Source organism: Gopherus evgoodei, chromosome 3 (genome assembly GCF_007399415.2).
Source record: "Gopherus evgoodei ecotype Sinaloan lineage chromosome 3, rGopEvg1_v1.p, whole genome shotgun sequence".
Taxonomy (NCBI): domain Eukaryota; kingdom Metazoa; phylum Chordata; order Testudines; family Testudinidae; genus Gopherus; species Gopherus evgoodei.
Window position 1 is genome coordinate 150,684,601 of NC_044324.1, and position 14,594 is coordinate 150,699,194.

Genomic DNA, 14,594 nt, shown 5'->3' on the forward strand with positions numbered 1-14,594 from the left:
CAGATAGCAACTGTGAAAAAAACAAGACAGGGATAACAGGCTAACAGATCTGTTACACAGGAACAAAATGGCAATAAAATTCAGCTATAAATTGGACTAGCTCAGCACCCTTAATTGTTAAATCGTCTGTGCTGCACTTGTCCGCTTCATGTTAAGTACCTTGTACTGGCATGCAACATAAGCTTATTCCAGTGTCTGGTCTCTTGGTCTGCAAGTAGGCAAGAGATGGCAAGAGTGAAGATTCTGAAACTATGGCCCCGAGGCTACGGAATGAAAGGATGGTCGTGTGGCCTCTGGCTAGTAATTCAATCTATAAGATGCATTTATTCACTCAGGCTGCTGTGGAGGGGTGCACAGGGTCTGCATGGGGAGAAGGAATTTTGAATTTGGTGCTGCTGCATAAAAATGTGTGTGTTCGTAACTTGTGTCGGGCTGCCTACCCCTTTAGATAGGTGTCTATTTTTATTATTGTAGAATCCAAAGACAAAGTAGTTTTTCTGTGTTTCTGCTCCATACCTATAAAATAGGAGTAAACAATACTTTCCCACCTCGCAGGCTTGTTGTGAGAATAAATTAATAAATATTGGTGAGGTGCTCAGACACTACACCAATTAATTAGGTAGGTAGATAAATAGTAATTCCAACACAGGAATGTATTCATGTAACTTCAAAAGAGTTCTTTACTCAGAGACAGAAGTACAATATGTGCAGATATAATCATAGTAAGTTACATTTTTAATGGAATAACTACATTAAGTACTCTAAAAAGTAACAATTCTTGTATTCATAACCACATTTCACTCTTATTGATTTGTACTGTGCACAGGTTTGAGGCAGAATAAGATTTAAGGCCTCTTGCGCCTACTGGATCGTTAAAAAAAAATTCCATATTTTGCAATCCACATCTTGCAAGGAAAATCCATGTTTACAAGCAGAAGACTATAGGACTCAGATCTACCACCTTCTAGATCAGGGGTGGGCATAAACAGCTCTTTTAATCCCTAAATTCCATAATGGGAAAGGCTAAAGACCAAGAAAAAAAGATGTAACTGCCCAAAACCTTTATAATGACTACCTGTCTCATCACACAACCAATGTACAGAATTTAGTCTCTAGGCTCCATTGGGGGAATCTAGAGTATTTTTTGTCTTGAAAAATATTGTTCATAATCACTGAGTACTGGAAATTACTTCAAAAGAGTTCCCACTCCTCTTTATTTCTCTACTGCCCTCCAACGGTTTAACGGTTCATCACACTGCTGACACACAAAACTAAACCAAATATTATAACAAGAACTCATGGATCACTTAACAAAAGAAGTCACAGGTCAAAAAAAAATTCAACACACGGCGTAAATGACAGGTTCTCTTCCATCTGGCTTATAATGCAAAGAAACCAACAGGCTGTCTCCTGATTCCAGGCAATGTGTGCATCAGCTCGGCCCCTGAGCTCCAGGCCGGGGAGGCTCGCCCCGGGCCCCTCCCCCGCTATCCGCCTTTCCCCGCAGCCACACCGCTGTGCAGGCAGCGCTCTGGGCGGTGCGGTTGCGTACTCTGGCCGGGCAGCATGGCGGCCAGACATGCTGTTCTGAGCGGCATGGTAAAGGGGCCAGGGGATGGTTGGATAGGGCGGAGGTTCTGGGGGGCAGTCAGGGAACAGGGGAGGGGTTGGATAAGCATGGGAGTCCGAGGTGGCCTGTCAGGGGTGGGAGTGTGGATAGGGGTCAGGAGACAGGGAACAGGGGGGTTGGATAGGCGTGAGGTCATGGGGGGGCTATCAAGGGGCAAGGGTGTGGATAGGGGTCAGAACAGTCAGGGGACTGGGAGCAGGGGGGTTGGATAGGGGGTGGGGTCCCAGGAGGGGGAGGTTAGGGGAAAGGAGCAATGGGGGGAGGTTGGATGGATCAGGAGTTCCGAAAGGGGCAATCAGGGGGCAGGAAGTGGGAGGAGGCGGATAAGGGGCGGGGATAGACTGTTTGGGGAGGCACAGCCTTCCCTACCCTGGCCCTCCATACAGTTTTGCAACCCCAGTGTGGCCCTCTGGCCAAAAAGTTTGCCCACCCATGTTCTAGATTGATACAACAGCTAATGCTTATCATTAACTGCTGCTTCAACAGAAGCACAACATTTTTTCAGTGACAGTCTCTCCTCAGAACCAACTTCTCATCCTAAGAGGGCAGCAGAAACCATTTTTTAAAGTCACTGACAGATACAACCCCAAATCCCTCCCCATACAGAGTTAAATCAGAAGTTTACTACCAAATCTGTAGAAGGTGGTAGACACGGCCAGCTCTAGGCACCAGCGTTCCAAGCATTGGTTTTTTTTTGCTTCGGTGGCAGTGCTCCAGCTTTTTTTTTTTTCCGTGGGGCGGCAAAAAACCTGGAGCTGGCCCTGGTGGTAGAGGTAATATCTTTTATTAGACCAACTTCTGTTGGTGAAAGAGACAAGCTTTGTATCCTGGATATTCTCTCTAATACCCTGACACCAATACAGCTACACCACCACTGCAAAAAACATTTATATTGTAAGCCAATGTCTGAGGGCCAAAGTCCATTCTCATTTTCACTGGTGTTAATGAGAAGTAATTCCACTGAGTTCAGTTGAGCTGATCCAGTTTTATACTTGATATAACTATGAGTACAACATATACCTTAATCCATTGTGTCCATTAGGCAGAGATATGGAGAGCAAACCTGACATAAGCCCCCAGAGTGCACATGAATAACCTGTATATGCTCTCTGTGGAAGCACAGTATAGATCTACTGTATCTGTAATTCCACTGCTACATCAGTAAAATCAACGGTTCCATATATGTGTTATGCAGTATATGTGCCTGAACAGGTACAAACTCCAATATGTAAGAAGCTCTGAACAAACATTACATATACTAAGTAGGATGACAAAACATGATCATTCAGTGCAATTTCAACCTTAATGTTTTTATTGCTCTTTAGTTTTTATTTGATGTAATGAGGTTTGATGCACTCAGATAATTTATCCTGTACTGGAACATTCAGCTGGATGGAAAAACATCACCTACCTAGAAAGCTACTGACCCAGGTTGGACCTTTAGTTTGGGCGAGAATTACTATAATTGATGGATCATATGTACCACATGCCCTCAGAACAGCATAGATTCATAGACTCTGGGACTGGAAGGGACCTCGAGAGGTCATCAAGTCCAGTCCCCTGCCCTCATGGCAGGACCAAATACTGTCTAGACCATCCCTGATAGACATTTATCTAACCTTCTCTTAAATATCTCCAGAGATGGAGATTCCACAACCTTCCTAGGCAATTTATTCCAGTGTTTAACTACCCTGACAGTTAGGAACCTTTTCCTGATGTCCAACCTAAATCTCTCTTGCTGCAGTTTAAGCCCATTGCTTCTTGTTCTGTCATTAGAGGGTAAGATGAACAAGTTTTCTCCCTCCTCCTGATGACACCCTTTTAGATACCTGAAAACTGCTATCATGTCCCCTCTCCGTTTTCTCTTTTCCAAATTAAATAAACCCAATTCTTTCAGCCTTCCTTCATAGGTCATGTTCTCAATACCTTTAATCATTCTTGTTGCTCTTCTCTGGACCCTCTCCAATTTCTCCACATCTTTCTTGAAATGCGGTGCCCAGAACTGGACACAATACTCCAGTTGAGTATTGTGTCCAGCAGACACTTTTCATTTGATCCTTTGATTTGTGGGAAGGGGTGGAAGAGGCTAAATAAATCAGCCACTCTGCATACTTTAAAGTGTTGTGATGGTGCAGAAACCATAAAGATCAGGGGTAGGCAACCGATGGCACAGGTGCCGAAGTTGGCATGTGAGCTGATTTCCAGTGGCAATCACACTGCCCGGGTCCTGGCCACCAGTCTCGGCACACCACTTCTGAAAGGTTGCCGACCCCTGATATAGATGCTGCTCAAAGGTATAATGAGTTTTTAACTGCAGAAGTCCCATTTCACCCACTCTACATAATCATGTCTCTGCAGGTCTGTAGGGATGTGCCAGTATGGGAAGGGGACGACTTTTGGCTTTCATCTCCATTCTAACATGAACAGATTTCCCAGTTAAATTCTATGCAGGAGATACTACCAGCCAATATCAGCATTATCTCACCTACATACCCAGGAGATAAGATGCAGGTGGCAGGGAAAGGGGATTGAATCCCTGACCGGCACTACCCTGGGATCTATGTAGGGAACCAGGTATCCTAGTCTCATTCCCTGGCTCCTCCACAAGTCTCCAGAGCCTTCTCCTTAAAGGAAGCATACAGAGAAATTAATGTCAAACTTTTCTGCTTATTTTCCCCCTCATGTGGGTTTTCCCCTGACAGAGGGAATGCAATCCTAGAACAGCAATATGTCCCCTTAAGATAAGTCCTTATTAACTATGGCTGGAAGTTTTAAAGGAGCCTAAGTGTGTTAGATGCCCAAGTCTCACTGAAAGTCAATGGGAGTTAGACATGATTCCCTGAGGCCCCACAGAAACCCCGGTCTATATTTCTTAACTTTCCTAAATGAGACCAGACAAATATTTTTAATCTAGAGAAAATTTCTGCTGTATGTCTTTGCTCTGTATAAATGCTGGACTTTCTGACAATATCCTATTAAATAGGATGGCAAACTCTCCTTATGTCTCTAGAAAGCACATGGTAAGATGAACGGTCAGGGAATGTGTTTGAAACACAGACCCACATAAATCTGGCTCCAGCCAGGACATTAAAAAAAACAACAGAAACCAAACTATAATCTGAATTTTCACAGGAACTTGGATTACTTCACTGTGATCAGTCTGATCAAACAGGGGATTGTGGTGTCTGTGATGGAAGTCACTGATAATGTCACTTTGACACCTTCAGCTATACTGAGTAATAAACATGCTCGTTTTCTACGTTCATTGTTTTGACTGTTATTCAAGATTCACATTTGGTGGGTCACTCATAGTTAAAACTACGTAACTATTGCTCTGAACAGATCTGAATTATTTTGCTTATGACAGAGGAATAACTTGTCCTATTGCTTTATACTACATACAGAAAAGAGAAACAAAATTCAGAAAAATATTCAGCTTCCTTACCTCGTTTAGAATAGCTCAAAGTTACCCTTTCAGAGGCAGTTCATATAATCTCTCCAATCAATATTAGTCAAAAAGCTAATCCTTTGTTAATTCCAAAGAAGATTTCAGAAAGATGCCAGTCTCTGTTTGCTCCTGAATTCTTTCTTTGTGTTTTCTTAGAAAACACAATAGGTGGGATCCAAAAGGATAGAGGGCCAGATCCTTGACCCAGACACATCCTTTTTTTTCCACATTCCACAGGATTTGTCTAGGCTCCCATTTGTATATGGGCATTCTGGTAGCATGGCCAGAAGACTTTGCATGTCAGTAATCCCAAGCAGTATGACAGCCCATAGGGAGTTGTTCCCAGCTGGCATAATTTACAACAGCCCCAAGGCTGGAATTTTCACTGGGTCACCAAAAGACAGATCTGCAACCTAGGAATTAAGTCTCTGGCAAGGTTTCTACCACAAACTTGTGATGCATTATAATTGTTTTAAAAATAAAAGGTTACAAACATTTTTTTATAATGGCAAAGTATATTTACTTCACTCTCGTTACTCAAGTGGTTGAGCTATTTTTGTTCAAACATTCAACCCCTTAGATCAAAACAAGCCTGGAAAATTTCAGCATGAACTGTTTAGTCAATCTTACATACAAATATTGTTACACACTATGCCCATAATTAGTAACATATTTAGAAAGCAAGTTATTTTATTATAAGTCATCTATGGCAATCTAGGACTTTGTGGTTTAAACCAGTGGTTCTCAAACTTTTTTTCGCAGACCACTTGAAAATTGCTGAGGATCTCGGCAGACCACTTAATGATCTGGAGAGGGGGAGGGATAGCTCAGTGGTTTGAGCATTGGCCTGCTAAACCAAGGGTTGTGAGTTTAATCCTTGAGGGGGCCATTTAGGGAACTGGGGTAAAAATCTGTCTGGGGATTGGTCCTGCTTTGAGAAGGGACCCTAATCTTCTATGATCTTTCCAAATGTTGTTTGTACCATTAGCTAACTATTGTGAAGCACTTTGGATAAGAGTGCTATATAAAAAAAATGGGAGTACTTGTGGCATCTTAGAGACTAACAAATTCATATGAGCATAAGCTTTCATGGGCTATTGGACACACAGAATGGAACATATAGTGAGGACATATATATACATACAGACAACATATGAAAATGTAATAAACAATTTTTTGTTCTACAAATAAAAGCACACAACTCATATTTTAATATCAGTAGTCTTACCTTCCTAATGTCTCTCCCCCACCACAGCAGCCCCTGAGCTGGGACTGGGAAGGAGGTGGGTCTCTCTCCCGCCACAGCAGCCACAGAGCTGAGGCTGGGAAGGAGGGCCGTCTCTCCCCAGCAGCCACAACCCTGGAGCTTGGGAAAGTCACCTCTTTCTCTGGCCGCTGAAGCCCTGCACATCCCAAATTCCCCCACTCCCACTTGTCATGTCATTGCACCCTCCCATGGGCACCAGCTCACCTTATATGTGCATCTTCTCCAGGGTCCAGGCACCTAATTAGTGGAATCACGCCTGTGCAGCTCCACAAATTAGGTGGGTGGCCCTTCATTCTCTCGTGTGCGGCTGCCCAGGTGAGCAGATTAGAGGGAGCTATCCACGGACCACCTGAATGGAGCTCGCAGATCACTGGTGGTCCACGGACCACGGTTTGAGAACCTGTGATTTAAACCACGCTGCACATCATGGTTACCTGTAGCTCCAGGATGATAGTGGGGATAAATTCAGACCACCTAGCTCCAAAAGCACAGTCCCCTATCTCTTGAGCTGAAGGAAAATCTATATTAGCTTTTTAAAAGTACAGGACCAATCATGCACAGTTGAGCTATTCTGGTTCCACCAATAGAAGGCAAAGGTACACAATCAATACTGGCATTTTTGCTATTCTTGATACACAGGAATTTGCATGTAAAACTCACATTAACACAGAAAAAATGTACTAACTACTAAAAAAAAGTTGCATTAACAGCTGGACTATAAAAACAGTTTAGTATAGATACCTTCAGAACACAGATTGGCTATGTAAATAACATGCTGCTTCTTGAAATAATTTTTAAAAAAGAGTCTCAAAATTAGGGAGTTCACAGCACTGATATTTTGATGAAGAGGTGCTGATTGATAAGCTTTGTATTGTTCGGCTCTAACACACATGCAAACTCTGGGTCTCATGCTATAATTCCTCTGTGCATGTAACTTTCACTGAAATCACCAGGAACTCCACACATTGAATATTTTCAGGATCAGACTCACTATCTGGGAATGAACTTTCCAATTTCAATTTTACTTTATCTACTTTGCAGACTTGAGAAACGAACAAAATTGGTTCATGCTCGAAATGTTAGAGCGGAGCTTCCATTATGGATCCCAATGGATGATCTTCCAACTTTTTATGAATAGGCCTGTGCCTGAACTCTTTCCTTAGTCACATTCATCACTGAAATCAGGGGGAGTTTTATCTGAGTAAGGACTGCAGGCTTGATGCAATGTAACTCCAAGATTTCCAGTATGATTTAATGTGCTTGTGGTTTAGTTACTCCTAGGAGGAACTGCTGCCCTTAAGTGACTGTTAATGGCAGGTTTCACTGTGCCAAGTAGTATGACTTACAGCAAGACAGACAGTCTTCCATATAGGCAAAATAGCCACAATATTGTACTTATTTATTCTTACCCCCATAGAAAGTTATATATTTAAAAATAATAAGCAAGATATATTTTTCTACTATGGTTTTCTTTGGTTTAGATCTACATTAAAAGTATAAAGTATATCTGAGTTTTCATTTATCAGTAAAATTACCTGTCCCAATGACCTCCAGTCTAAGCTGGCACTTCCAATGTATACATGCTGTTTATCAACAATCCAGAATGATGATTGAAGGCGACCTTCATTATAAGCAGTCATATTCATATACAGCACTTCTGCACCTAGGAGTTCAATAAGGACACAACAATTAATCATTGTCCAAAAGAATGGAAGGTACAGACAACAAGCAACAAAGAGAGACGTGTAACAGTTAAGCATTCCAGTAACCAAACTATTAGCTGACATCAGTTAGACATATCATAGCTTTTAAAGCAGTCTGCAAATTTTATTTTAAACAACGTTACTGCCCTATTCTTTTAGGCCTGCTCCTGTGCTTATCGATGAGTTCAGTGAGCATAGGCTCAACCTACCAAATATCCCAAATAAACAAGAGCAGGTGGCATCTCAACACATTACTATTGTTTACCTATTTTGTTTCCTGTTATAGCTGCCCGGAGTTCTGACAGTGCACAATTGCCAGTTCCTGCTCCGTGCAGCACACTGACATGTATGTACTCTATTGGACACATGACTTTGCACTTACTCTTAAAGAGTATGTTGGGGAGGGAAGCAGACTGATCATTGGGCTTCCTTATGTCATGTTGTTTTTCCAATACTGCTCTTGCAAAAACAATTTAAGTTTTAAAGTTTCATGTCTTAAATCATACAGGTTATGAATTATAATATTAACATTTTTAAAGTTCACGGCAAAAACACTCATTAATATTACATGCCCAAGCTAAAACCTCTTGCTATTACTTCTGTTTATGTACCAACTTAGAAGTATGTGGACCTTTGCAAAATGTGTAAGAGTTAGTGGAAAAAACTTGTCTCATGCATGAAAAATGCATTTCTAAAGAAGATATGCCAACCCAACAAGGAATACTCAGAAAAAAGCAACTTAAAAACTTCCAGCCAAAATCTGAATAAGACTAAGGAATCTATATACTTTGACAAACGGCCAGCTAAGTGTCAGACACAATTCAGGAAACTGAAGAAGTCTGTTGGATATTTATAGAGTCATTTTACAAATTTCAGTTTAATCTGCTGATGCCAAATACAGTGAAATATCTCATGGTGAGATCATTTGCTCCATGGTTATGTTCTGTGGAGGTTCTTCACTTCAACACACAAATACACACACCCAAGCATGGAAGGCCCTGGACACCAAAGAAGCTATGTGTGTGCGTGTAGAATGAAAGGCAGGATCCCTGAAACCTGTACAGATATGAAGGAGCTCAATCTAGATCATTCCTCATACACAGAGATGTGTACCCACACACAGCATGCTACTGCAGCCTGAGGAGTTACAAAGGTTACAGTAAGTTAAACACAGACTTCGGGCTAGTCTACACTGGCAACGCTAAAGCGCTGATGCAGTAGCGCTTTAACGTGGCTTGTGTGATGGGAGAGATCTCTCCCAGTGCTCTAAAAAATTACCTCCATGAGGGGCGTGGCTCCCAGCACTGGTGCACTGTCTACACTGACACTTTATAGCGCTGAAACTTGCTGCGTTCAGGGGGGTATTTTTTCAAGCCCCTGAGTGAGAAAGTTGCAGCGCTGTAAAGTGCCAGTGTAGACAAGCCCTTAGGCTAGCAGTAGTGCTGGTTTTCTTATCTCCCCCACCCACCAGTCTTAGTAGAGAATGCCTGCCTAGGACACATTCTTGGGCTTTCAGTACTGACAACCCAAAACAAATAAAAAATCATGAATCAGGCCCCCCAAAATCATAAGATTGTTTTCAAATAGAGAGTGAGATAGGAAATGCAAAAAAATCAGGACAGGGGAGGAGGGGAGAGAGATAATAGGATTCTATGTAAGACAAAGTCCCTAATATCAGGGCTTCTGGTCATCCTATTTTCAAATCATGAGATATTTTAAAAATAATAAATATTGGGTTAATGTCACTTAACTTCTGGTTTCTAACCCTTTCACATTTTTAAACTTCTATGCATCAGTGTTAGAAACTTATTTTTTGGAATGACAGTAAAATCTCACCTAATTAAATGATTCAAGGAGCTGAGAGATCAAGAAAGACACCAAATACGACAAAACTCATGACAAAGTCACAAGAGTTGGCCACACTGGGCTTTGAGCAGTTTAAATATTTGACTCTCTAACCAAAATTTGCAATCTGGACTTCATCTGCAAATCTTCCAGGCATGTCACCTTTCATTCTCATCTATGCTTGGAAGCACAGTTATTTTCTGAGTAATTTATACATCTGAATAAGAGCTGCAACATGCTGCTGACTTTCAGTATGTGCGCTCACACGTAGAATTAAATCTGTGTATAAATCAGAGGGCAAACAAAAAGCAATATGGCAGATGTTAAATTGTTTCTGGCAAAAACATAACAAAAACAATAACTTTCTTATATCTGAAATGGAGATTCACAATCAATTAGCTAAGAGAAACACACCACTGCAAAATGGTAAAACTTTGGAAATTCTTCATTATAAATGGAGTTTTCATCTAATCAATTTTAACATAAGCAATTTAGAGTGAATCAGATTTTCTTAGCATATATCTAATTTCCCGCATTAGGCAGCAGGGTAAATAGCTTGACACCCACACCAAGTAGGTTATAAATGAAATGTTGTTTGATCTGGAAGAGGAAACACTGGTCTGAAGCAGCTACTTACTTCTTCACAAATGAATTGTTTTTTCAAATTAGCTTGAAAAAAATATAATAAATAATAATAATAATAATAATAAAAATATAATAATTGGAGCTATACCAATCTCCTAGAACTGGAAGGGACCTCGAAAGGTCATCGAGTTCAGCCCCCTGCCTTCACTAGCAGGACCAAGTACTGATTTTTGCCCCAGATCCCTTGAGCAGAAACTTTGCGTGCCATGTTTACAACAGGAAATATCTCACCAGCTGTGCTAAACTCTATAAAATATTAGAGCTCTCTAATGATCTGAGCCAAAACCCTGGATCTGAATCCCTCTGAATTATGGAAGAAGATTGGATGGCATGAGCCCATCACTTTAAAATATCATTTTTAATTGCAACCACTGACTCATCAGTGAATGCAGTGGCATAAGACAGGCCATGATAATACATCCTATTAAAAAACTGTAACCCACATTTTTGCCAATGAGTCTTTCAACTGAAAACAGCCAACTCACAATCAGAGCAGACAGTATCTCCAAGTAAATCTAAAAACAAAAGTCATCTGTCAAAAGCATCTATCATCATCAGCTGCTACAAGGACTACTAATGAGACCTTAATTTTTGATGAAAGGAAACATTCATCAGTATGGATAATAGCCTGTTCTCTACAAGCCCTTCAGATGTTCTCTCAAAGCAGTCTTATCAGATTTTCAAGAAAATCCATCATCCCAGGCATGGTCCATGTCCCCTGAGGAAATTAAATTGGACTGATTGATATGGCTAGCCATAATAGATCTCAGTATTCTACCTCAGTCTCTGTTATCAAAATTGGTGGGTCTACAAAGTTTAATCAGAAGACAGAATTTGTAGGGTTGATTGCCCAGAGAATGCTAGATTCTACTAACAGTCAATCATAAAAGCCTTGGTTCACTGAAGATACAGCATCCATTGTAATGTCAGTGTCACAACTACTTACCTACCAGTGCAAGTGCCTAGAAAGCTATACAGTGCTGTCACTTAAAAGTATGGTGGATATGTATATCCCTCAAGATTTTGCATAATATACTTTTGGCCAGATTGTCTCCCTCTTGAAGAAAAAGCCACAGAAGTGAAGAAGGTATGTTTGAAACTCTGCAAAGATGTGTCTCATTTTCCACTCCACCCTTCCCTCAAGGGAGAGAGGTTTTAGACCCCGTAGAAGGGGAATAAGTGGGGCAGTCTGGTAGCCCAGCAGTGCACACAGGGAAATGACACTCCATCTCTGGAGACCCTGGTTTTCCTGTCTCATGGCAACCCAGCCCCTAGACTAGCCATTCTGCCACTGGCTTTCCTTCCCTGTCTAATGAGTAGATAGGAAGTATGGCAGGGAAGTAATAATACTTGGACAAACATTAATTTCTGAGCTGATTTCCAGCAGGAACTCTGTTGGCTCACTGCAGAAGCACTTCTCAGCAAATGGCTGTTTCCCACTCCCACCTCTGAAATACCTCCTACAAAGTCTACAATGCTGGAAAGTTTGGTCTCTGTGGATGTGTCAACACTGCACCTGGAGCAAGCCTCCCAGCCCTGGGTTTGATAGAGGGGGTGGCGCATACTACAGCTGCCACTCAAGTTTTGCCTTTTTCTGCTGTCATATGGGAGAGGGAAGCAATGGGTCAGTTCAGAGTGGCCTCAGCAGGTAATGACGGTCACTAATCCAGACTCAGTCACTCACTTCCTCAGTTCTGAGGTAACTTGTGCCATCCAGTAAACCTGATGCTGTGAGAGAATATTTCCACAGTACCTGTGGCTATTTCACCACTTTGTCTAGGCCAGCAACCATTTATAATCTAAGTTAGTTTCATGCAACTGACTATTAGCTATAAACCATAAGTTCACAGTGGAATTCCACACCATTTATATGGATCTGCTCAACTGAGCAAATGCAAGCTCTACACCAGAGCTCAGTGGACCAAATCAAATAGGGAGCACTAAGCCATCCCCCCATGTCTCTTATTGCAAAACTCATGGATGTTCTAGAATCCCACCATGTTTATGAGAATACCACTCGGTGACAGCACAGCATATTTAAGCCAAGTCATCCCTGTAATAGATATAGTGCAGTCTTCTATGTCCAGAGGTGCTGGAACAATTTTTAGGGGGGGGGGTACTGAGAGCCATTGAAACAAACTGTAAATAACAAACTGTATATAACGAAAACCACGTCAAACCAGTTCCAGCGCCTATGTCTATGTCTTGTTTGCAAATAAAATCCAGAAATAATTTTTGCTGAGGCTGTTGTTATCACAGCTGCTTTGCGAGTAAGTTTTTAGACTCAGCCTGAGATAGTTTCTGACACTAGCTAAAAGTGAAACTCAGCCCTGCTATAAGCAAATGTAAACCCTTCTGATTTAATTGGAAGTTGCATCTGCTTATACCACAGCTGAATCTGGTTCTCCATCTTTGCAACAACACTGTATTCTTGTTTTAAATGAGTGTGACCTGTGGTGCCTTGAGGGGCCACCCTGAGGATGCTTACTCAGGGCAAACTGCAAGGAATAGGGCAGACAATCCCCCAAACTGGTGGTTTATTCTATAATTAGAATCAACAAGTCAGTAGCCAAACAGCTTCTGTAATATCACACTGGCTACCAAGAAGCCAAAACACAGTCCTCTTTAAGTAATACAGCCTTCGGCTCCCATCCAGATAGCCAAGTCTAATATAGTGAGAGATTACTGAAAACCTTATTCACCATACTTGAAGTTCTACCAATCCCAAAACACCAGACACATTGCCCATCAGGTCAATGAATATTTCAGATCTCACCCAAATACAAGCTTACAGCCAATCCTTATTAACTAAATGCAAGATATATTAATAAAAGAAAAAAAAAAGAAAGTTATACATAGTTAAGAGATCAATACAGATGCTCCACGACTTATGCAAGGAACGCCTTGCGGAACTTGAATCTTGTGTAAGTTGGGAACGTATATCTGACCATTATAAAAACAAAACAAAACAAAACAACTTTCTAGCTTACGGAACTTTTTCCGTAAATTCGGATTTGCATAAGTCGGGTTTGCGTAACCCGGGGAGTGTCTGTATACATACAAATGTGCGTAAAGTCTTAGGTTAGTTTCATAGCAGAGATGGCACCCTAGGTTGCAGTTTGTTCAAATCCTTCTATGAAAATTCCATGATGAATCCAGAGTAAACCTGGAGACCTCAATATTATGGCTTAGACTTTCCCTGTCAAAGTTCAGGAAGATCGGAGACAAAAAAGGTCAGGCCCAAAGCTTTCTTTATATTCGTCTAGCAAGCAGATAGCCTCTTGACAGCAATTGTCAGAGCAGTGCCTTCCTCAGATGAAGAATAGGTAAAATATATTGTGCTTTGAAGCTAATCTTCTATTTCCTATACATACATAGGTAAGTAGTTGTGTTCATTAACATATGGCAATTAATCAAACTATCAAGGCAGTTCATTATGGCACAGAGAATTAAGCTGAAGACAATGTAAATAATATTAATTCCTATGGTATTTTACAGCTTTGATCTTTGAGTCAATAAAATACAGTAAAAAATCATTAAATGAATCAATAAAAGACAGGAACAGGATTTCAGCAACTACAAGCTAATTAGATCACATTGTTAAACTCTGAATAAGATATAGGTAAACACAGACAAATAGAATTAGCATATACTCCTGATTCTCTAACAATACAAGCAAACATGTTAAAGATTCAAGTCTAGTACATTTATTTGAAACCCAGATACAAGTAGATTGTTTTGATTGACGTCAGTGCCTCTGATTAAGTTATTATGGGTCACACACAAGTTGACCAGGCCATCAGTGTCACAGTGAGACATTCTGCATCTTTGTATGATTAGCTTAAGGAATTTCAATAGTCCTGTGTACCACAATGCAGGGGAATGTATGAGAGAGAGGAGGGGCATCTGGGGAAAGCAGAAGGTAAGGGGACAGATGCACCAGCAATGAATGAGCCCAGTGAACAATGCAGAACCTCAGCGTGCAGAATAGTGATGAAAAAAACAACGGGAATCTTTGCCACATTAATACCAATGCGAGTCCACTGCCATGTAACA

The 14,594-nt window shown here is 41.1% G+C and overlaps 1 protein-coding gene across 2 annotated transcripts in view; it reads right to left on the bottom strand.

Annotated features, from left to right (window-relative positions):
• PLD5 (phospholipase D family member 5) overlaps window positions 1-14,594 on the bottom strand; it is a 236,907-nt gene that overhangs the window by 58,405 nt on the left and 163,908 nt on the right. For both annotated transcript variants that reach the window (XM_030556987.1, XM_030556988.1), the window contains one exon: window positions 7,881-8,008. In XM_030556987.1, the coding sequence (XP_030412847.1) occupies window positions 7,881-8,008 (128 nt within the window). The remainder of the gene's footprint in view (window positions 1-7,880; window positions 8,009-14,594) is intronic.